Here is a 23,359-nt window from a genome sequence, read left to right as displayed (position 1 = left end):
TAGATCCTTATACAGGAGTATAATGAGGTCTCACTGTCCAGGAGAGACCGGAGCGAGGAGCAGGGGCCTGATCACAAGAGCTGATAATCTGAGGAGACAGCAATGCTGAATAACAGTCTACACTGCATCACTAGATCCTTATACAGGGGTATAATGAGGCCTCACTGTACAGGAGAGACCGGAGCGAGGAGCAGAGGCCTGATCACAAGAGCTGACAATCTGAGGACACAGCAATGCTGAATAACAGTCTACACTGCGTCACTAGATCCTTATACAGGGGTATAATGAGGCCTCACTGTAGAGGAGAGACCGGAGCGAGGAGCAGGGGGCCTGATCACAAGAGCTGACAATCTGAGGAGACAGCAATGCTGAATAACAGTCTACACTGCGTCACTAGATCCTTATACAGGGGTATAATGAGGCCTCACTGTACAGGAGACCGGAGCGAGGAGCCGGGGCCTGATCACAAGAGCTGACAATCTGAAGAGACAGCAATGCTGAATAATAGTCCACACTGCGTCACTAGATCCTTATACAGGGGTATAATGAGGCCTCACTGTACAGGAGAGACCGGAGCGAGGAGCAGAGGACTGATCACAAGAGCTGACAATCTGAGGAGACAGCAATGCTGAATAACAGTCCACACTGCGTCACTAGATCATTATACAGGAGTATAATGAGGCCTCACTGTACAGGAGAGACCGGAGCGAGGAGCCGGGGCCTGATCACAAGAGCTGACAATCTGAAGAGACAGCAATGCTGAATAACAGTCTACACTGCGTCACTAGATCCTTATACAGGGGTATAATGAGGCCTCACTGTACAGGAGAGACCGGAGCGAGGAGCAGAGGCCTGATCACAAGAGCTGACAATCTGAGGAGACAGCAATGCTGATAACAGTCTACACTGCGTCACTAGATCCTTATACAGGGGTATAATGAGACCTCACTGTACAGGAGAGACGGGAGCGAGGAGCAGAGGCCTGATCACAAGAGCTGACAATCTGAGGAGACAGCAATGCTGAATAACAGTCTACACTGCGTCACTAGATCCTTATACAGGGGTATAATGAGACCTCACTGTACAGGAGAGACCGGAGCGAGGAGCAGGGGCCTGATCACAAGAGCTGACAATCTGAGGAAACAGCAATGCTGAATAACAGTCTACACTGCGTCACTAGAGCCTTATACAGGGGTATAATGAGGCCTCACTGTACAGGAGAGACCGGAGCGAGGAGCAGAGGCCTGATCACAACAGCTGACAATCTGAGGAGACAGCAATGCTGAATAACAGTCTACACTGCGTCACTAGATCCTTATACAGGGGTATAATGAGACCTCACTGTACAGGAGAGACCGGAGCGAGGAGCAGAGGCCTGATCACAAGAGCTGACAATCTGAGGACACAGCAATGCTGAATAACAGTCTACACTGCGTCACTAGATCGTTATATAGGTGGAGAATGAGGCCCTCAATTTACAGGCAAAGACCTGGAACGAGGACTGTGGAAAATGGATTAATATTAAAAAAAGAGCCGTTAAAAGAGCCGAATCGCCAAAAAGAGCAGAACTTCCCATCACTACAGCAAGTGCTAACGATGACTTGGTAATCTAGCCCAGATTTTATAGGGGAAAATAGTGGCTAACCGAGCACAGCTGAATGAATGTAGGAGCTTTCCAATATTGCTGATTAACCCCTGTTCTGCTGGAAGAAATAAACACGTTTAATTCACTGAAGAGCTTCTTCTCACCAGACGCTGCGGTCTTCTGGCTCCGCTCCGTTGCAGTAACCCTTTGACGCACACTTTCCTTCTTGCACAATTCCATACTTTCTTTTCTATATATTCTTGCACAATTCTTTCTTATGTATACATTTCATTCAGGATTATTTCCCTGGTTTGCGTTTCCTTCTTTGACTTTGTTCTTAATTGTAGTCTGTACTTTGGGTTTTCTAAAGTGCGCTTATTGTTTTATTTTCTGAGGTTCTCCTTCCTGATTTCTCATTTTATCTTCATCTGATAAACATTGTGGTCAAACCAACTCCCCCTGACAAAGCTACAGTTAGGTCCACATATATTTGGACAGAGAACATTTTTCTAATTTTGGTTCTAGACATTACCACAATGAATTTTAAACAAAACAATTCAGATGCAGTTGAAGTTCAGACTTTCCGCTTTCATTTGAGGGTCTCCACATTAACATTGGAGGAAGGGTTTAGGAGTTTCAGCTCCTTAACATGGCCCAACCTGTTTTTAAAGGGACCAAAAGTAATTGGACAGATTAAATAATTGTAAATAAAATGTTCATTTCTAGTACTTGGCTGAAAACCCTTTGTTGGCAATGACTGCCTGAAGTCTTGAACTCATGGACATCACCAGACGCTGTGTTTCCTCCTTTTTGAATCATAGAATGGTAGAGTTGGAAGGGACCTCCTGGGCCATCTGGTCCAACCCCCTGCTCAAAGCAGGATTCGCTAAATCATCCCAGTCAGATGTCTGTCCAGCCTCTGTTTGAAGACTTCCATTGAAGGAGAACTCACTTCTCGTGGCAGCCTGTTCCACTCATTGATCACTCTAACTGTCAAAAAGTTTTTTCTAATATCTAATCTGTGTCTCCTCCCATTCAGTTTCATCCCATTGCTTCTAGTCTTTCCTTGTGCAAATGAGAATAAAGTTGATCCTTCTACAATGTGACAGCCCTTTAGATATTTGTAGACAGCTATTAAGTCTCCTCTCAGTCTTCTCTTTTGCAAACTAAACATTCCCAAATCCTGCAACCTTTCCTCATAAGACAGGGTTTGCAGACCGGTCACCATTCTGGTCGCTCTTTTCTGAACTTGCTCCAGTTTGTTGATGTCTTTTTTAAAATGTGGTGCCCAAAACTGGACACAAAATTCCAGATGAGGTCTGACCAAAGAGGAGTAGAGGGCAATAATGACTTCACGTGATCTAGACTGTATGCTTCTGTTAATACATCCTAGAATTGCATTTGCCTTTTTTGCTGCTGCATCACACTGTTGACTCATATTCAGTCTGTGATCTATTAGTATACCCAAGTCTTTTTCACATGTGCTGTCACTTAGCCCTATTCCTCCCATTCTATATATGCTTTTTCCATTTTTATTGCCCAGATGTAGTACTTTGCATTTCTCCCTGTTAAAAACCATTCTGTTTGTTGCTGCCCACTTCTCCAGTTTATTTAAATCTTTTTGAATCCTCTCTCTCTCTTCTCTAGTATTAGCTATCCCTCCTAGCTTTGTGTCATCAGCAAATTTAATCAGTTTACCCTCAATTCCTTCATCTAAATCGTTGATAAAGATGTTGAACAATACAGGGCCCAGGACAGAGCCCTGTGGTACCCCACTTGAGACATTCTTCCAACTGGATGTGCAGCCATTTACGACCACTCTTTGGGTCCGATCACTAAGCCAGTTATGAATCCACCTAACAGTTGCCTTGTCCATTCCATACTTAATCATTTTTTCAATAAGGATTGTATGAGAGACTTTGTCAAATGCTTTGCTGGTCAAGATATACTATATCTACAGCATTTCATTGATCCACCCAATCAGTGATACCGTCATAGAAGGAAATTAAGTTAGTCTGACATGACTTATTAGTTACAAACCCATGCTGACTCTGTTTAATCACTTCATTCTTATCCAGGTATTGACATACATGTTGTTTAATAATTTGTTCAAACATCTTTCCTGGTATAGAAGTCAGACTCACCGGCCTATAGTTGCCTGGGTCCACCTTCTTCCCCTTTTTGAAGATAGGAACAACATTTGCTCTTCTCCAGTCTTCTGGCACTTCTCCTGTTCTCCAAGAATTTTCAAAGATTATAGAGAGGGGTTCAAAAATTTCTTCTGCTATCTCCTTCAGTACTCTGGGGTGTAATTCATCTGGACCTGGAGACTTGAATTCATTTAGGCTAGCTAAGTGTTTCCTCACTATCTTTCTGTTTATAGATATCCTGGATTCTTCTATTCCCTTAATAGGACAGTGAATAACAGTTGATGTTACATTTCGTTTCTGAGAGAAAACAGATGCAAAAAAGGAATTTGATGCTCTGCCAGGCCTTCACTCCGGTGGTTTTCAGTTGCTGTTTGTTTGTGGGCCTTTCTGTGTGAAGTTTAGTCTTTAAGAAGTGAAATGCATACTGAATTGGGTTGAGATCAGGTGACTGACTTGGCCATTCCAGAATATTCCACTTCTTTGCTTTAATAAACTCCTGGGTTGCTTTGGCTTTATGTTTTGGGTCATTGTCCATCTGTAGCATGAAACGACGACCAATCAGCTTGGCTGCATTTGGCTGGATCTGAGCACACAGTATGGCTCTGAATACCTCAGAATTCATTCGGCTGCTTCTGTCCTGTGTCACATCATCAATAAACACTAGTGACCCAGTGCCACTGGCAGCCATGCATGCCCAAGCCATCACACTGCCTCCGCCGTGTCTTACAGATGATGTGGTATGCTTTGGATCATGAGCTGTACCACGCCTTCGCCATACTCTTCTCTTTTCATCATTCTGGTAGAGGTTGATCTTGGTTTCATCTGTCCAAAGAATGTTCTTCCAGAACTGTGCTGGCTTTTTTAGATTTTTTTTAGCAAAGTCCAGTCTAGCCTTGTGATTCTTGATGCTTATGAGTGGCTTGCACCGTGCAGTGACCCCTCTGTATTTACTTTCATGCAGTCTTCTCTTTATGGTAGATTTGGATATTGATACGCCGACCTCCTGGAGAGTGTTGGTCACTTGGTTGGCTGTTGTGAAGGGTTTTCTCTTCACCATGGAGATTATTCTGCGATCATCCACCACTGTTGTCTTCCGTGGGCGCCCAGGTCTTTTTGCATTGATGAGTTCACCAGTGCTTTCTTTCTTTCTCAGGATGTACCAAACTGTAGATTTTGCCACTCCTAATGTTGTAGCAATTCCTCGGATGGGTTTTTTCTGTTTTTGCAGCTTAAGGATGGCTTGTTTCACCTGCATGGAGAGCTCCTTTGACCGAATTTTTCCTTCACAGCAAAACCTTCCAAATGCAAGCACCACACCACAGATCAACTCCAGGCCTTCTATCTGCTTAATGGAGAATGACATAACGAAGGGATTGCCCACACCTGTCCATGAAATAGCCTTAGAGCCAATTGTCCAATTACTTTTGGTCCCTTTAAAACCAGGGTGGCACATGTTAAGGAGCTGAAACTCCTAAACCCTTCATCCAATGTTAATGTGGATACCCTCAAATGAAAGCTGAAAGTCTGAACTTCAACTGCATCTGAACTGTTTTGTTTAAAATTCATTGTGGTAATGTCTACAACAAAAATTAGAAAAATGTTGTCTCTGTCCAAATATATATGGACCCAACTGTACGTGATTAGTGCGAGTATATTTGTTTCTTTCCATCCATATTGAGCCCTCGCGGGCAGGGTCCTCTCTCATCCCCTGTAGATTGTGAGCCCTCGCGGGCAGGGTCCTCTCTCATCCCCTGTAGACTGTGAGCCCTCGCGGGCAGGGTCCTCTCTCATCCCCTGTAGACTGTGAGCCCTCGCGGGCAGCGTCCTCTCTCATCCCCTGTAGATTGTGAGCCCTCGCGGGCAGGGTCCTCTCTCATCCCCTGTAGACTGTGAGCCCTCGCGGGCAGGGTCCTCTCTCATCCCCTGTAGACTGTGAGCCCTCGCGGGCAGCGTCCTCGCTCATCCTGGACCAGTCGTGACTTGTATTGTGTAAGATTACTGTACTTGTATGTATTATGTATACCCCTCCTCACATGTAAAGCGCCATGGAATAAATGGCGCTATAGTAATAATATTACTGTACAGCGAAGTGCCTCCTATTGCTTATGTGTATTGGAGGGACTGCTGACAGGGACCCCAGACCACCAGGACAGCTTCATGTTGTACTGTGATACTCTATCCCTTTTTCACTGTTTTTCCTTGTTCACGGAGCATCTCCTTGCACCACATGTCATGATCCTCCGCTCAGAGTGTCTGGGACTCAGTGATGGATAACTCTGTCATACTATCCTGTACAGGGCTGGGACGTGCTGAGCTGTCGGTGCTTTGATTGACAGCTTGGTTGACCTGAGACTGGGAGGTGCAGATTTCCACAGGTGCTCCGTTCTTGGTAATTGCCCTGCTACTTATGTGAGCTGTCTGATCCAGATCACTGCCAGTCAGAAGCTTGTTCTAAGCCTGTGCTCTTCTGATCTTCTGCTGCTGACCTTTGGACCGTGTTGTTATTGCCCCTTTGTTTCTGATCTGCTGCTGACCTTTAGACCCTGTTCTGACTACCCATTTCTTATTGCACCTTTGTATCTAATCTTCTGTTGCTGACCTTTGGACCATGTTCAGACTATCCGTTTGTTATTGCCTCTTTGCTTCTGATCTTCTGTTGCTGACCTTTGGACCGTGTTGTTTGTTATTGCCCCTTTGCTTCTGATCTTCTGTTGCTTACCTTTGGACTGTGTTCAGATTATCCGTTTGTTATTGCCTCTTTGCTTCTGATCTTCTGCTGCTGACTTTTGGACAGTGTTCTGACTACCTGTTATTGCCCCTTTGCATCTGATCGTCTGTTGCTGACCTTTGGACAGTGTTGACTACCCATTTGTTACTGCCTCTTTGCTTCTGTTGCTGACCTTTGGACCGTGTTCTGTTTGTTATTGCCCCTTTGCATCTGATCTTCAGTTGCTGACCTTTTGACCGTGTTCTGACTACCCATTTGTTATTACCCCTTTGTTTCTGATCTTCTGCTGCTGATCTTTGGACCGTGTCCTGACTACCCGCTTATTTCCCCTTTGCTTATCCACTATTTCTCTGGTATTCTGACCCTGGAATGTGACCTGACTTACGACTTTGTATTTTCCCTTGGTTTACTACGTGCTCTTTTGGTATTGACCCCAAAATGTCTGACTTCTGACTCACGGCCTGTCTGTGAGTTGTGAATAGCATCACACCACATCTCTTCTTCACATCTGACTAAACAGAGTCACCCACCAGTTTCTTAACTAAATATGAAGTATTAATATTCCGTGCAATAACACTTCATGCCTTTTAGTGTTCCTTATTGGCTTTTGTTCGTCTCTTTCTTTAGGTTTTTTGCCTCAGTTATTTGTAAAATTGGAAATTTGGCAAAAGAAAATTGCACTCATGGAAGTGAAATAATTTTCCCTTTCTGACCGGCTCTGCGCAGCGGCCACGCACATGGGGAAGCGTTGGCTCTGCAGGAGTCGAGAGTGGTCACCTGGGCAGACCTGCAGTCGGCAAATGCCCACTGTGTCAAAGCTTCACCGATTGGGGAGCACAGATTTTACTTGTAAAACACCAACTTTGCAGTGCCAAAAATTTCTGGACATCTTTGGAAAAAAACTTTTCGTTTTCTTTTTAAGAAAATTTTACTGGACGTTCAAAGAGTTTTGGTTGGATAATTTTGAATAATTTTGCCCTTTCTCACAATCCTGATGAGGGAACTAACGGGAAAATTCACCCCAGAAGCCGTCAAAATAACATTTAATTTCACCCAAAATTGGAAAGTAGGGGGGAGTCCGATGTATCAGAAAATTGCTGCACAAAGTGCGATTAAGTTTGGTGTTGAAGAAATGTTGAATTTTGTGCCCAGGCCTGGCAGGGCGGCACACATTTCTTTCCCAAAAGGCTGCACAACCCAGGTGGTCCGGCATCAGTTGTGGTGACGATGGATGTATGGGGGCACAATTTCCATGTAATTGGACAAGTGATCGCTTGTTTCTCGGGCACAGCTGACGACACAATGGACGTAGAGGTGTATGGAAAGCAGCAGGTGAGGATGATGATGGGGCTCAGGAGAAGACGCTGCTGGTGGGTGCAGTTACCAGGTACAGGACAGCTGGGGCCGGGCTCATCTTGCTTTCTTCAGGTGACAAGGCTTCATCTGCTGTTCTTCTTATTCACCATGTGGCAGGATATACCATCATACAGCACAGTCTGCACAATGCAAAAGATCAGGGAAAGAATCAGCACGTATGACTCGCCAGCACTGCGACCAGACCTTGTAGAGCCTCCACCAACAGCAGTCAGCACATCACCAGCTCCACAGCCGGCCACAGAACAGGCAGATTACAGCCACACCTCGCCCACGCTGTGTATTGTCAAAGTCACGAACCTCCTCCTACATGACCACCGCCCATCTGGCCTACCGTCATCCTCAGCCATGATTCGGCTAACCCTTGCCTCAATGTGGTAAAACGACCTGAACTCTATGCCCCTCCACCTCCCGCCGGTTACCCTCCCTAATATTTTGTCTGGATCATAGGGGTCTGGACCTAATACCATACAGTAACACAGCACATGGACCGCCCCGTGACGCCGTCACCACATATTTATTCCAGCCGCAGCCGATAGAAAAGAACCTAAAATCTGCACCGCAAAGAATAAATTGTCAGAAGCCCCCGAGGCTGTAAACAATTCCTGGCTGTGAGGAGCCGCAGGATCGATGACCACAACCCTCAGCATCCTTCACTCCTATTAGATAAAATATACATAAAAGAAATAAAAGTGTCATCTTTCTGATTCATAAAACAGACCCTGCAAGCCGGGACTCCATTACGCTCTGTCCGCAGCTGCACCCACCACAAGGAAAGTGTCCATGATTGCAGGCCGCACCGAAAAAAAATGGAACGGAGAACGTGGAAATTATAGTGTGGCAAAGGGACGATGATTCCCCGACGTCTCCCCGTCAGAGCAGGTCAGCGTCATCATCCGCTCTCCATCAGGGTGAGGATGTGCTCAGCAAACTCCTGGACTGCGCCGAACCCCCCGCCATTTGTGCAGGAGAAGCTGTCCGTCATCTTGGCAGCGGTCGATGCGTCTGCTGGGACTGCACAAGTGCCGGCGAGCTTCAGGCACTCCACATCAGAACTGCTGCATCCTGCCGGGGACAGAAATGGACGAGTGTTACTGTGGGGCAAGGGAGCTGTGCATGGGTCACTGTGGGGTGGTAGGGACTGAAATGAGCGAGCGCTACTGCGGGAAAAGGGAGGGAAATGAGCGAGCGCTACTGCAGGAAAGGGGAGGGAACCGAGTGAGCGCTACTGCGGGAAAAAGAAGGGTGAGTGTCCCAGCGGGGAGAGGGAGGGAAACAGGCGAGTGTATTCTCTGCCTGTCACACTACAACTCCCAGCATGAACTGAAGAAGCTCAAAAAGAATGTTACAGTAATGAAAATTTGGATTAGTCTTTTTTTTTGTCAACAAGAATTCAGAGAATTGCTGGGATAAAATTCACCTGTGACTGTCAGAGCATGTTGGGTGTTGTAGTCCCTTACCAGGTGGAGAGCCACAATACGAAAAGGTGTGGAAGCCCATAACGAGAACTCATCCCTCATTATAGAAGCCCCTCCCCTTTCATAAGAGCTCCTCCTAATTGCAGAAGCCCCTCCCTTTACAACAGCGCCTCCACTTCAGAACACTCTCCCCAACACAAGGACTCCTCCCCTTCAGAAGCCCCTCCTCCTCTCACCCATGTAGGCGGTCTCGCTTAGGGACAGCCTCATCTCTCTTGTCCATCGCTGCAGAGCTTCCCTCTTGTCTGTGATGTTCACCTCGATCTTACACGGCAACTTCAGTGCAGAAATCAGAGAGGTGACGATCATCCTCTCCGAGATAAGCAGGACCTGAGGGCGGGAATGATGAGGAACAATCAGAGGGGAGGAGCGAGGGTCCGCCGAGTCAGTCGGAAGAGCGATGGTCCCCCACCCAGCAAGTCGAAAGAGCGATAGTCCCCCCCAGCCAGTCGGAAAATTGATGGTCCCCCCTTCAGCCAGTCGGAAGAGCGATAGTCCCCCCCCAGCCAGTCGTAAGAGCGATAGTCCCCCCCCCAGCCAGTCGTAACAGCGATAGTCCCCCCCCAGCCAGTCGTAACAGCGATAGTCCCCCCCCAGCCAGTCGTAAGAGCGATGGTCCGCCCAGACAGTCGTAAGAGCGATGGTCCGCCCAGCCAGTCGTAAGAGCGATGGTCCGCCCAGCCAGTCGTAAGAGCGATGGTCCGCCCAGCCAGTCGTAAGAGCGATGGTCCGCCCAGCCAGTCGTAAGAGCGATGGTCCGCCCAGCCAGTAGTAAGAGCGATGGTCCGCCCAGCCAGTCGGAAAGAGGGGTCGAGTGATCGTCAGCCCAGTGAGTCGGATGTGGGAGGAACGATGGTCAGCCCTTCACTCACTGTGACTCCGCGATCCAGCAGTTTCCGGATCCCGTCCAGATCCCGCAGACTGTAAGAGATCATCTCCTGCTCCTGGCTGAGGTAGACGCGGCCGTCAGTGAGGCAGCCATCTATGTTACAGATCAACAGCTTCACCACGGTGGGCGCTGCCTTACCGAAATAGCCGTACCTGTGAGCCAGACATGGTGAAGTGTTACCTTACATCACCAGCAGGGGCAGCATTGCACACAGCATTCGCCAAGTTGCAGGAGGCATCGTCCCATCTCACCTTTTAACCCTTTGCTCTGCAATGGGCCAGTCCAGGTCGACGTCGATGTCTGTGCTGTGCTCCGGCTTCATCTCGTAGTACGCCATCCTCCCGCCCTGCAAATAAACAACAACTGAAAACACCGCCAACAGCACCGCCATGACATCACCAGCCGGTCACAGCGAAAACACACCCGCAGGAGGGGCTGCGGGGGGAGGGGAACGCCACACCTGCAGGAGTGGCCGCGAGGGGACAACACACCTGTAGGAGAGGCCGCGGTGGGAGGGGAACAACACACCTGCAGGAGGGGCCGCGGGGGGGCAACACACCTGCAGGAGGGGCCGCGGGGGGAGGGGAACACCACACCTGCAGGAGGGGCCGCAGAGGAGGGGAATAATACACCCGCAGGAGGAGCCGCGGGGGAGGGGAACAACACACCGGCAGGAGGCTCTGTGGAGGAGGGGAACAACACACCCGCAGGAGGGGACGCGGGGAAACACACACCTGCAGAAGGCGCCATGGAGGAGGGGAACAACACCCCCGCAGGAGGCGCCATGGAGGAGGGGAACAACACACCCGCAAGAGGGGACGCGGGGGGGAACAACACACCCGCGGGAGGTGCCATGGAGGAGGGGAACAACACATCTGCAGGAGGGGACGTGGGGGAAGGGGAACAACACACCTGCAGGAGTGGCCGCGGGGAAAGGGAAAAACACACCTGCAGGAGTGGCAGCGGGGAAAAACACACCTGCAGGAGTGGCCGTGGGGGAAGGGAACAACACACCTGCAGGAGTGGCCACGGGGGAAGGGAACAACACACCTGCAGGAGGGGCCGCGGGGGAAGGGAACAACACACCTGCAGGAGGGGCCGCGGGGGAGGGGAACAACACACCCGCAGGACTGGAATGACACACCTGCAGGAGGCCGCGGATGATCAGCTCTTTGGTGGCAAAGTAGAAGGATCCATTCTCGTAGAGCTCCCCCCTCCAGTCCTGGCGACGCGGTCGGCGCTCCGGGATCAGGTTCTCTGGTACAGTGACCTCACCTGGTGGAATAAAATCAGGGTCACTGGTAAGAACAGCCAGAATCAGGATGCTGGGACTTGTAGTTCAGCAGTCATGCACACCCACTCCTGTCAGTGGCTGGCGAGAGCAATGACGACTTTCTCGCCTGCTCACCTGGCGCCTTCACTTCTCGCCAGCGGAATAGGTGATGGCGGACGACCGAAAAGACCGAGTCGTAGCCTTGAGTGCAGATCATATCCACCACCTTGATGAGGTCTGTGGGGTGAAGGCATGGAGAGGTGGCCTGGATGTTCCCCACAACGTCCACCTCTGTAAAAAGGGAAGAGCGTGAGAGACCGAGCCCGGGGTACAGGACCCACGTGGCCACGTGGGGGGACACGACCACTCGGAAACAGGAAGCCTCCACTCATCACCAGAATGTGGCGGGTCCCAGTGGTCCACAATGACAACGCTGACATCTGACCTGGGTGATGCTGCAGGAACTCCTGGATGGTCTCCAGGGAGGAGGTCGTGTCCTTAGACACCTCCGCACTCCTCCGATGAACATGTGCCCCGTAATCATGCGCCACCTTCTCAATCTCATCATTGTCTGTAGAAACCCAGACGCTGAAAGAAAAGGAAAATTGTGAGAACCCAGAAATCCGGAGACAGAGAGAAACAAGAGAGCGACGGAACAGAGAGAGAAGAGAGCAAGAGAACAGGGAGAGAGAGCAGAGAGTGACTGAACAGAGAGAGAAGAGAGCTGAGGAACAGGGAGTGAGAAGAGAGTGGGGAAACGGGGAAAGAAGAGAGCGACAGAACAGAGAGAAGAGAGCTATGGAACGGGGAGCGAGAGAGAAGAGAGCAGGGGAACGGGGAGTGAGGAGAGCGGGGGAATGAGGAGAAAGAAGAGAGCGGGGGGAACGGGGAGAGAGAAGAGAGCGGGGGGAACGGAGAGAGACAAGAGAGCGAGGGAACGGGGAGAGAGAAGAGAGCGAGGGAACGGGGAGAGAGAAGAAAGCTATGGAATGGGGAGAGAGAGAAGAGAGTGACTGAACAGAGAAGGAAGAGAGCTGAGGAACAGGGAAGCGAGAAGAGAGTGGGGGAACGGGGAAAGAGAAGAGAGCCACAGAACAGAGAGAGAGAAGAGCTATGGAACGGGGAGCGAGAGAGTAGAGAGCGGGGGGAACGGGGAGCGAGAAGAGAGCGGGGGGAGCGAGAAGAGAGCGGGGGGAGCGAGAAGAGAGCGGGGGGAGCGAGAAGAGAGCGGGGGGAGCGAGAAGAGAGCGGGGGGAGCGAGAAGAGAGCGGGGGGAGCGAGAAGAGAGCGGGGGGAACGAGAAGAGAGCGGGGGAGCGAGAAGAGAGCGGGGGAGCGAGAAGAGAGCGGGGGAGCGAGAAGAGAGCGGGGGAGCGAGAAGAGAGCGGGGGAGCGAGAAGAGAGCGGGGGAGCGAGAAGAGAGCGGGGGAGCGAGAAGAGAGCGGGGGAGCGAGAAGAGAGCGGGGGAGCGAGAAGAGAGCGGGGGAGCGAGAAGAGAGCGGGGGAGCGAGAAGAGAGCGGGGGAGCGGGAAGAGAGCGGGGGAGCGGGAAGAGAGCGGGGGAGCGGGAAGAGAGCGGGGGAGCGGGAAGAGAGCGGGGGAGCGGGAAGAGAGCGGGGGAGCGGGAAGAGAGCGGGGGAACGGGAAGAGAGCGGGGGAACGGGAAGAGAGCGGGGGAACGGGAAGAGAGCGGGGGAACGGGAAGAGAGCGGGGGAACGGGAAGAGAGCGGGGGAACGGGAAGAGAGCGGGGGAACGGGAAGAGAGCGGGGAGCGAGAAGAGAGCGGGGGGAACGTGGAGCGAGAAGAGAGCGGGGGGAACGGGGAGCGAGAAGAGAGCGGGGGAACGTGGAGCGAGAAGAGAGCGGGGGAACGTGGAGCGAGAAGAGAGCGGGGGAACGTGGAGCGAGAAGAGAGCGGGGGAACGTGGAGCGAGAAGAGAGCGGGGGAACGTGGAGCGAGAAGAGAGCGGGGGAACGTGGAGCGAGAAGAGAGCGGGGGAACGTGGAGCGAGAAGAGAGCGGGGGAACGTGGAGCGAGAAGAGAGCGGGGGAACGTGGAGCGAGAAGAGAGCGGGGGAACGTGGAGCGAGAAGAGAGCGGGGGAACGTGGAGCGAGAAGAGAGCGGGGGAACGTGGAGCGAGAAGAGAGCGGGGGAACGGGGAGCGAGAAGAGAGCGGGGGAACGGGGAGCGAGAAGAGAGCGGGGGAACGGGGAGCGAGAAGAGAGCGGGGGAACGGGGAGCGAGAAGAGAGCGGGGGAACGGGGAGCGAGAAGAGAGCGGGGGAACGGGGAGCGAGAAGAGAGCGGGGGAACGGGGAGCGAGAAGAGAGCGGGGGAACGGGGAGCGAGAAGAGAGCGGGGGAACGGGGAGCGAGAAGAGAGCGGGGGAACGGGGAGCGAGAAGAGAGCGGGGGAACGGGGAGCGAGAAGAGAGCGGGGGAACGGGGAGCGAGAAGAGAGCGGGGGAACGGGGAGCGAGAAGAGAGCGGGGGAACGGGGAGCGAGAAGAGAGCGGGGGAACGGGGAGCGAGAAGAGAGCGGGGGAACGGGGAGCGAGAAGAGAGCGGGGGAACGGGGAGCGAGAAGAGAGCGGGGGAACGGGGAGCGAGAAGAGAGCGGGGGAACGGGGAGCGAGAAGAGAGCGGGGGAACGGGGAGCGAGAAGAGAGCGGGGGAACGGGGAGCGAGAAGAGAGCGGGGGAACGGGGAGCGAGAAGAGAGCGGGGGAACGGGGAGCGAGAAGAGAGCGGGGGAACGGGGAGCGAGAAGAGAGCGGGGGAACGGGGAGCGAGAAGAGAGCGGGGGAACGGGGAGCGAGAAGAGAGCGGGGGAACGGGGAGCGAGAAGAGAGCGGGGGAACGGGGAGCGAGAAGAGAGCGGGGGAACGGGGAGCGAGAAGAGAGCGGGGGAACGGGGAGCGAGAAGAGAGCGGGGGAACGGGGAGCGAGAAGAGAGCGGGGGAACGGGGAGCGAGAAGAGAGCGGGGGAACGGGGAGCGAGAAGAGAGCGGGGGAACGGGGAGCGAGAAGAGAGCGGGGGAACGGGGAGCGAGAAGAGAGCGGGGGAACGGGGAGCGAGAAGAGAGCGGGGGAACGGGGAGCGAGAAGAGAGCGGGGGAACGGGGAGCGAGAAGAGAGCGGGGGAACGGGGAGCGAGAAGAGAGCGGGGGAACGGGGAGCGAGAAGAGAGCGGGGGAACGGGGAGCGAGAAGAGAGCGGGGGAACGGGGAGCGAGAAGAGAGCGGGGGAACGGGGAGCGAGAAGAGAGCGGGGGAACGGGGAGCGAGAAGAGAGCGGGGGAACGGGGAGCGAGAAGAGAGCGGGGGAACGGGGAGCGAGAAGAGAGCGGGGGAACGGGGAGCGAGAAGAGAGCGGGGGAACGGGGAGCGAGAAGAGAGCGGGGGAACGGGGAGCGAGAAGAGAGCGGGGGAACGGGGAGCGAGAAGAGAGCGGGGGAACGGGGAGCGAGAAGAGAGCGGGGGAACGGGGAGCGAGAAGAGAGCGGGGGAACGGGGAGCGAGAAGAGAGCGGGGGAACGGGGAGCGAGAAGAGAGCGGGGGAACGGGGAGCGAGAAGAGAGCGGGGGAACGGGGAGCGAGAAGAGAGCGGGGGAACGGGGAGCGAGAAGAGAGCGGGGGAACGGGGAGCGAGAAGAGAGCGGGGGAACGGGGAGCGAGAAGAGAGCGGGGGAACGGGGAGCGAGAAGAGAGCGGGGGAACGGGGAGCGAGAAGAGAGCGGGGGAACGGGGAGCGAGAAGAGAGCGGGGGAACGGGGAGCGAGAAGAGAGCGGGGGAACGGGGAGCGAGAAGAGAGCGGGGGAACGGGGAGCGAGAAGAGAGCGGGGGAACGGGGAGCGAGAAGAGAGCGGGGGAACGGGAAGCGAGAAGAGAGCGGGGGAACGGGAAGCGAGAAGAGAGCGGGGGAACGGGGAGATTGAAGAGAGCGGGGGAACGGGGAGATTGAAGAGAGCGGGGGAACGGGGAGATTGAAGAGAGCGACGGAACGGGGAGATTGAAGAGAGCGACGGAACGGGGAGATTGAAGAGAGCGACGGAACGGGGAGATTGAAGAGAGCGACGGAACGGGGAGATTGAAGAGAGCGACGGAACAGGAAGAGATTGACTGGCCAGGGAGAAAGAGAGCGATGGCTCCCCCACTGCAGCGTGGGAGCGGTGTCTCTATGGTTACGGGTCGCGATGTGGCGGACGAGGCAAATGGTGACAGGTCGCAGCGTGGGGGGAGCGGTGTCTCTATGGTGACCGGTTGCAGGGTAAGGGGCGGGGCCCATGGCGACAGGTCACAGTGTAGGGGGGTGGGGCCTATGGTGACGGGTCGCACTGTGGGTGGGTGTAATGTAAAATGTCTATAAAGTATGATGTTTCTAGAACCTTCTAGAAAACTCCCATTTCACACTACAGAGGACATTGTCCACTGTCAGCACTTCCCCCCTCCCTTACAACCCCCTCCTTTTGCCCCCCTTAGCAGCTGTCTGTGTGTGTGCTTTCTGCCGGCATCTGAAACCTGATACCGGGCATTTCCTCTCAAATCACAGCTGGGGGAAAGATCTCTGTTCTGGCCGAGGCTGGATGCCAGTATATGGGAAGTATTAAAACAAGTCATATTGCAAAAACCATACAACTCAGAGATTATAATAACCATATCACTGCGTAGGCAACAAAAGCAGCTTACCAATCTCTAATTTTCATAATCTTAATCCCTCCAGAAACTGAGATATGGATTGCTCCCAAACGGAGTGTCCTAAGTATGGCATGCTTGGTGTCTTCGGATTCTATTCGGTAAATCACAAACAATGATGCCCTATGTGTGCTGGTACGGGCTTTTCTCGTTTCGATATAGTTATTCTAAGTTTTGTAGCCAAATCCTAACTTGGAGAGAGAGAGGTTGGACCTCTCCAGACCGCCAATTTCGTGAGGTCACAGACCCTAGGCTATAGGTATTCCCTACCAAATTCCAGTCAGTTCAGCCAGAGAGACGTGCCGATGAGTGGGGACGTTTGGTTAAGCGCCCCTCCCCCAGCCACATGGTCTGTCTAAGGCTACTTTCACACATCAGTTTTTTGCCGTCAGGCAGGATCCGGCTATTCTTAGAAAAAACGGATCCGGCATAAATTTTGGAGAACTGTAGAAACGGATCCGTTTTTTTGCTGGATCCGTCTCTGTTCCTGGGGGCTGGCCAATTGGATCTGAGCATGCGCAGACTTAAAAAAAACGGATCCGGTGGCTGGATCCGTCTTTTTCTGGATCCGGCGCATTCCGGCGCCCATAGACTTTCATTGTAGCAAAAAGCTGGAAGCGCCGGATCCGGCGCTTCCGGCTTTTTCGCCGGAGACAAAAAACGTTACAGTAGCCGTTTTTTCCAGACGCCGGAATGAGACAAGTTGCCGGATCCGGCAAAAAACGGATGAAACGCAATGCCATCCGGCACGATCCGGCGCTAATGCAAGTCAATGGGGAAAAACTGGATCCGGCATTGCATTTTGCCGGATCCGGTTTTACAAAAAAAAGCCGGATCGCGCCTGAAGGCAAAAAACTGATGTGTGAAAGAGGCCTAATACCAACTACGCACATGTGAGTGTTACTTTCTGTTCTTTCATCCACGTTGATTTATATTTGTACATATGTAATGTCTCAATTTATTACAACTTTTGTATTTGTAATCACTGCCCGACTTTGGGGAATAAATCGTAAAATTATTAGTTTGACTCCATGCTCTAAGAAACGAACTATGCGCCTTTTTTTAGATAATGGCTACTAATTTGGGGTTTTCCGCAGACCCTCTTAATTAACTCTTTGATTAAGTAAAGCGTGGCTGGTGGCAGCGTGGTGTGCGCGGCTGGCGAGGCTAGCTGGCAGTACAGAAGGGTCTTATATTGCTGAATGAGTGGTTGAGGCCACAGCATTGATAATTCCCTTACTGCCATAGTCTAGTTGCCCGTGCACAACAAGCAGCCCGTCTGGCGACTAATTATCCTAGGTGCAGTTCCCTGACTGACCTGAGGGTAAGGGGGGCACTGGAGAGCTGCGCGTTCCAAAGTGGAACTGAGAAGGTGGGATATACATAAATCCTCACAGTTCGTAGAAGGTTATAGCAGTGGTGGGGCATCCAAAATACCCCCCTGCGGTAAATTGTTAGAGCAAGATTAGCTTGCAGTGTATTTTTGTCACATGGTGCCAGTGGTGGGTTAACTAAGATAAGCCCCAACGGTGCCTGTGATAGCCGTGTGCCGGCAGTGCGTCACTTCCCTCCGCTGACAAACCCGTGTCGGTGGTGGGATCGTCACATATTGGTGGCAGCGGTGGGATGTTCGTCACAGTGAATGGGGGCGGTATCTCCCTGGTGACGGGTCGCACTGTAGTGGGCGGTATCTCCATGGTGACGGGTCGCACTGTAGTGTAGGGTGCGGTATCTCCATGGTGACGGGTCGCACTGTAGGGGGCGGTATCTCCATGGTGACGGGTCGCACTGCAGTGTAGGGGGCGGAGTCTCCATGGTGATGGGTCGCACTGTAGTGTAGGGGCGTTGTCTCCATGGTGACGGTTCGCAGTGTAGGGGCGTTGTCTCCATGGTGACGGGTCGCACTGTAGGAGGCGGTGCAGCCATGGTGACGGGTCGTACTGTAGTGTAGGGGGCGGTATCTCCATGGTGACGGGTCGCACTGTAGTGTAGGGGCGGTGTCTCCATGGTGACGAGTCGCACTGTAGTGTAGGGGCGGTGTCTCCATGGTGACGAGTCGCAGTGTAGGGGGCGGTGTCTCCATGGTGACGAGTAACACTGTAGGGGACGGTGCCGCTATGGTGACGGGTTGCACTGTAGTGTAGGGGGCGGTATCTCCATGGTGATGGGTCGCACTGTAGTGTAGGGGGCGGTGTCTCTACAATGACAGATCGCAGTGTAGGGGGCGCCGCCGCCATGGTGACGGGTCGCACCGTAGCGTAGGGGGCGGTGTCTCCAAGGTGACGGGTCGCACTGTAGCGTAGGGGGCGGTATCTCCATGGTGACAGGTCGCAGTGTAGTGTAGGGGCGGTGTCTCCATGGTGACGGGTCGTAGTGTAGTGTAGGGGCGGTGTCTCCATGGTGACGGGTCGCACTGTAGTGTAGGGGGCGCTGTCTCCATGGTGACGGGTCGCACTGTAGTGTAGGGGGCGCTGTCTCCATGGTGACGGGTCGCACTGTAGTGTAGGGGGCGCTGTCTCCATGGTGACGGGTCGCACTGTAGTGTAGGGGGCGCTGTCTCCATGGTGACGGGTCGCAATGTAGTGTAGGGGGCGCTGTCTCCATGGTGACGGGTCGCAATGTAGTGTAGGGGGCGCTGTCTCCATGGTGACGGGTCGCACTGTAGTGTAGGGGGCGCTGTCTCCATGGTGACGGGTCGCACTGTAGTGTAGGGGGCGGTGTCTCCATGGTGACGGGTCGCACTGTAGTGTAGGGGGCGGTGTCTCCATGGTGACGGGTCGCACTGTAGTGTAGGGGGAGGTGTCTCCATGGTGACGGGTCGCACTGTAGTGTAGGGGGCGGTGTCTCCATGGTGACGGGTCGCACTGTAGTGTAGGGGGCGGTGTCTCCATGGTGACGGGTCGCACTGTAGTGTAGGGGGCGGTGTCTCCATGGTGACGGGTCGCACTGTAGTGTAGGGGGCGGTGTCTCCATGGTGACGGGTCACACTGTAGTGTAGGGGGCGGTGTCTCCATGGTGACGGGTCACACTGTAGTGTAGGGGGCGGTGTCTCCATGGTGACGGGTCACACTGTAGTGTAGGGGCGCTGTCTCCATGGTGACGGGTCGCACTGTAGTGTAGGGGGCGGTGTCTCCATGGTGACGGGTCGCACTGTAGTGTAGGGGGCGGTGTCTCCATGGTGACGGGTCGCACTGTAGTGTAGGGGGCGGTGTCTCCATGGTGACGGGTCGCACTGTAGTGTAGGGGGCGGTGTCTCCATGGTGACGGGTCGCACTGTAGTGTAGGGGGCGGTGTCTCCATGGTGACGGGTCGCACTGTAGTGTAGGGGGCGGTGTCTCCATGGTGACGGGTCGCACTGTAGTGTAGGGGGCGGTGTCTCCATGGTGACGGGTCGCACTGTAGTGTAGGGGGCGGTGTCTCCATGGTGACGGGTCGCACTGTAGTGTAGGGGGCGGTGTCTCCATGGTGACGGGTCGCACTGTAGTGTAGGGGGCGGTGTCTCCATGGTGACGGGTCGCACTGTAGTGTAGGGGGCGGTGTCTCCATGGTGACGGGTCGCACTGTAGTGTAGGGGGCGGTGTCTCCATGGTGACGGGTCGCACTGTTGTGTAGGGGGCGGTGTCTCCATGGTGACGGGTCGCACTGTAGTGTAGGGGGCGGTGTCTCCATGGTGACGGGTCGCACTGTAGTGTAGGGGGCGGTGTCTCCATGGTGACGGGTCGCACTGTAGTGTAGGGGGCGGTGTCTCCATGGTGACGGGTCGCACTGTAGTGTAGGGGGCGGTGTCTCCATGGTGACGGGTCGCACTGTAGTGTAGGGGGCGGTGTCTCCATGGTGACGGGTCACACTGTAGTGTAGGGGGCGGTGTCTCCATGGTGACGGGTCGCACTGTAGTGTAGGGGGCGGTGTCTCCATGGTGACGGGTCGCACTGTAGTGTAGGGGGCGCTGTCTCCATGGTGACGGGTCGCACTGTAGTGTAGGGGGCGCTGTCTCCATGGTGACGGGTCGCACTGTAGTGTAGGGGGCGGTGTCTCCATGGTGACGGGTCGCACTGTAGTGTAGGGGGCGGTGTCTCCATGGTGACGGGTCGCACTGTAGTGTAGGGGGCGGTGTCTCCATGGTGACGGGTCGCACTGTGGTGTAGGGGAGGTGTCTCCATGGTGACGGGTCGCACTGTAGTGTAGGGGGCGGTGTCTCCATGGTGACGGGTCGCACTGTAGTGTAGGGGGCGGTGTCTCCATGGTGACGGGTCGCACTGTAGTGTAGGGGGCGGTGTCTCCATGGTGACGGGTCGCACTGTAGTGTAGGGGGCGGTGTCTCCATGGTGACGGGTCGCACTGTGGTGTAGGGGAGGTGTCTCCATGGTGACGGGTCGCACTGTAGTGTAGGGGGCGGTGTCTCCATGGTGACGGGTCGCACTGTAGTGTAGGGGGCGGTGTCTCCATGGTGACGGGTCACACTGTAGTGTAGGGGGCGGTGTCTCCATGGTGACGGGTCGCACTGTAGTGTAGGGGGCGGTGTCTCCATGGTGACGGGTCGCACTGTAGTGTAGGGGGCGCTGTCTCCATGGTGACGGGTCGCACTGTAGTGTAGGGGGCGGTGTCTCCATGGTGACGGGTCGCACTGTAGTGTAGGGGGCGCTGTCTCCATGGTGACGGGTCGCACTGTAGTGTAGGGGGCGGTGTCTCCATGGTGACGGGTCGCACTGTAGTGTAGGGGGCGGTGTCTCCATGGTGACGGGTCGCACTGTAGTGTAGGGGGCGGTGTCTCCATGGTGACGGGTCGCACTGTAGTGTAGGGGGCGGTGTCTCCATGGTGACGGGTCGCACTGTAGTGTAGGGGGCGGTGTCTCCATGGTGACGGGTCGCACTGTGGTGTAGGGGAGGTGTCTCCATGGTGACGGGTCGCACTGTAGTGTAGGGGGCGGTGTCTCCATGGTGACGGGTCGCACTGTAGTGTAGGGGGCGGTGTCTCCATGGTGACGGGTCACACTGTAGTGTAGGGGGCGGTGTCTCCATGGTGACGGGTCGCACTGTAGTGTAGGGGGCGGTGTCTCCATGGTGACGGGTCGCACTGTAGTGTAGGGGGCGCTGTCTCCATGGTGACGGGTCGCACTGTAGTGTAGGGGGCGGTGTCTCCATGGTGACGGGTCGCACTGTAGTGTAGGGGGCGGTGTCTCCATGGTGACGGGTCGCACTGTAGTGTAGGGGGCGGTGTCTCCATGGTGACGGGTCGCACTGTAGTGTAGGGGGCGGTGTCTCCATGGTGACGGGTCGCACTGTTGTGTAGGGGGCGGTGTCTCCATGGTGACGGGTCGCACTGTAGTGTAGGGGGCGGTGTCTCCATGGTGACGGGTCGCACTGTAGTGTAGGGGGCGGTGTCTCCATGGTGACGGGTCGCACTGTAGTGTAGGGGGCGGTGTCTCCATGGTGACGGGTCGCACTGTAGTGTAGGGGGCGGTGTCTCCATGGTGACGGGTCGCACTGTAGTGTAGGGGGCGGTGTCTCCATGGTGACGGGTCACACTGTAGTGTAGGGGGCGGTGTCTCCATGGTGACGGGTCGCACTGTAGTGTAGGGGGCGGTGTCTCCATGGTGACGGGTCGCACTGTAGTGTAGGGGGCGCTGTCTCCATGGTGACGGGTCGCACTGTAGTGTAGGGGGCGCTGTCTCCATGGTGACGGGTCGCACTGTAGTGTAGGGGGCGGTGTCTCCATGGTGACGGGTCGCACTGTAGTGTAGGGGGCGGTGTCTCCATGGTGACGGGTCGCACTGTAGTGTAGGGGGCGGTGTCTCCATGGTGACGGGTCGCACTGTGGTGTAGGGGAGGTGTCTCCATGGTGACGGGTCGCACTGTAGTGTAGGGGGCGGTGTCTCCATGGTGACGGGTCGCACTGTAGTGTAGGGGGCGGTGTCTCCATGGTGACGGGTCGCACTGTAGTGTAGGGGGCGGTGTCTCCATGGTGACGGGTCGCACTGTAGTGTAGGGGGCGGTGTCTCCATGGTGACGGGTCGCACTGTGGTGTAGGGGAGGTGTCTCCATGGTGACGGGTCGCACTGTAGTGTAGGGGGCGGTGTCTCCATGGTGACGGGTCGCACTGTAGTGTAGGGGGCGGTGTCTCCATGGTGACGGGTCACACTGTAGTGTAGGGGGCGGTGTCTCCATGGTGACGGGTCGCACTGTAGTGTAGGGGGCGGTGTCTCCATGGTGACGGGTCGCACTGTAGTGTAGGGGGCGCTGTCTCCATGGTGACGGGTCGCACTGTAGTGTAGGGGGCGGTGTCTCCATGGTGACGGGTCGCACTGTAGTGTAGGGGGCGCTGTCTCCATGGTGACGGGTCGCACTGTAGTGTAGGGGGCGGTGTCTCCATGGTGACGGGTCGCACTGTAGTGTAGGGGGCGGTGTCTCCATGGTGACGGGTCGCACTGTAGTGTAGGGGGCGCTGTCTCCATGGTCACCTGTGGAAGGCTCCGCTGTCCAGCGCCGCCCGCAGCACCCAGCCTATCAGCGGCTTCCCCGCCAACTTCTTGATGTTCTTCAGCGGAATCCCCTTGCTGCCGCCCCGGGCCAGGACCAGCGCCGCCACATGCCGCCGCCCGCGCTCCGCCGCCATCGTATCCGGGTCCTACGTGTCCGGACCGCCCACCTCCACCACGTGACCGTGCAAAGAGCGGAGCAGCCAATCACAGCGCAGCTCTGTACTGATCACATGATAGGAATCCTCCAGTCACAGCACGGGGGATCAGTCAATGGACTTCAGTGTCCGTTTCCCTTCATTGTCTGGAGCGTCTCCCCTCGGTGTCCGGAACGTCTCCCCTCGGTGTCCGGAGCGTCTCCCCTCGGTGTCCGGAGCGTCTCCCCTCGGTGTCCGGAGCGTCTCCCCTCGGTGTCCGGAGCGTCTCCCCTCGGTGTCCGGAGCGTCTCCCCTCGGTGTCCGGAGCGTCTCCCCTCGGTGTCCGGAACGTCTCCCCTCGGTGTCCGGAACGTCTCCCCTCGGTGTCCGGAGCGTCTCCCCTCGGTGTCCGGAGCGTCTCCCCTCGGTGTCCGGAGCGTCTCCCCTCGGTGTCCGGAACGTCTCCCCTCGGTGTCCGGAACGTCTCCCCTCGGTGTCCGGAGCGTCTCCCCTCGGTGTCCGGAGCGTCTCCCCTCGGTGTCCGGAGCGTCTCCCCTCGGTGTCCGTCTCCCCTCG

The 23,359-nt window shown here is 55.1% G+C and overlaps 1 protein-coding gene across 1 annotated transcript; it reads right to left on the bottom strand.

Moving 5' to 3' along the window:
• Nucleotides 1-8,335: 8,335 nt before the first annotated feature.
• On the bottom strand, nucleotides 8,336-22,909 carry CMAS (cytidine monophosphate N-acetylneuraminic acid synthetase). Its single transcript, XM_073562297.1, has 8 exons — nucleotides 22,629-22,909; nucleotides 11,923-12,065; nucleotides 11,613-11,768; nucleotides 11,349-11,479; nucleotides 10,456-10,550; nucleotides 10,188-10,356; nucleotides 9,492-9,645; nucleotides 8,336-8,902 (listed from the first exon to the last, which is right to left on the bottom strand). The coding sequence occupies exons 1-8, from the start codon at nucleotides 22,781-22,783 to the stop codon at nucleotides 8,730-8,732; spliced, it is 1,176 nt and encodes a 391-aa protein (XP_073418398.1). The 5' UTR covers nucleotides 22,784-22,909; the 3' UTR covers nucleotides 8,336-8,729.
• Nucleotides 22,910-23,359: the final 450 nt, after the last annotated feature.

This window comes from Dendrobates tinctorius, unplaced genomic scaffold, assembly GCF_039654945.1.
Source record: "Dendrobates tinctorius isolate UK_male_01 unplaced genomic scaffold, ASM3965494v1 ptg000344l, whole genome shotgun sequence".
Classification (NCBI taxonomy): Eukaryota; Metazoa; Chordata; class Amphibia; order Anura; family Dendrobatidae; genus Dendrobates; species Dendrobates tinctorius.
This window is presented reverse-complemented; position numbering and strand designations above follow the sequence as displayed.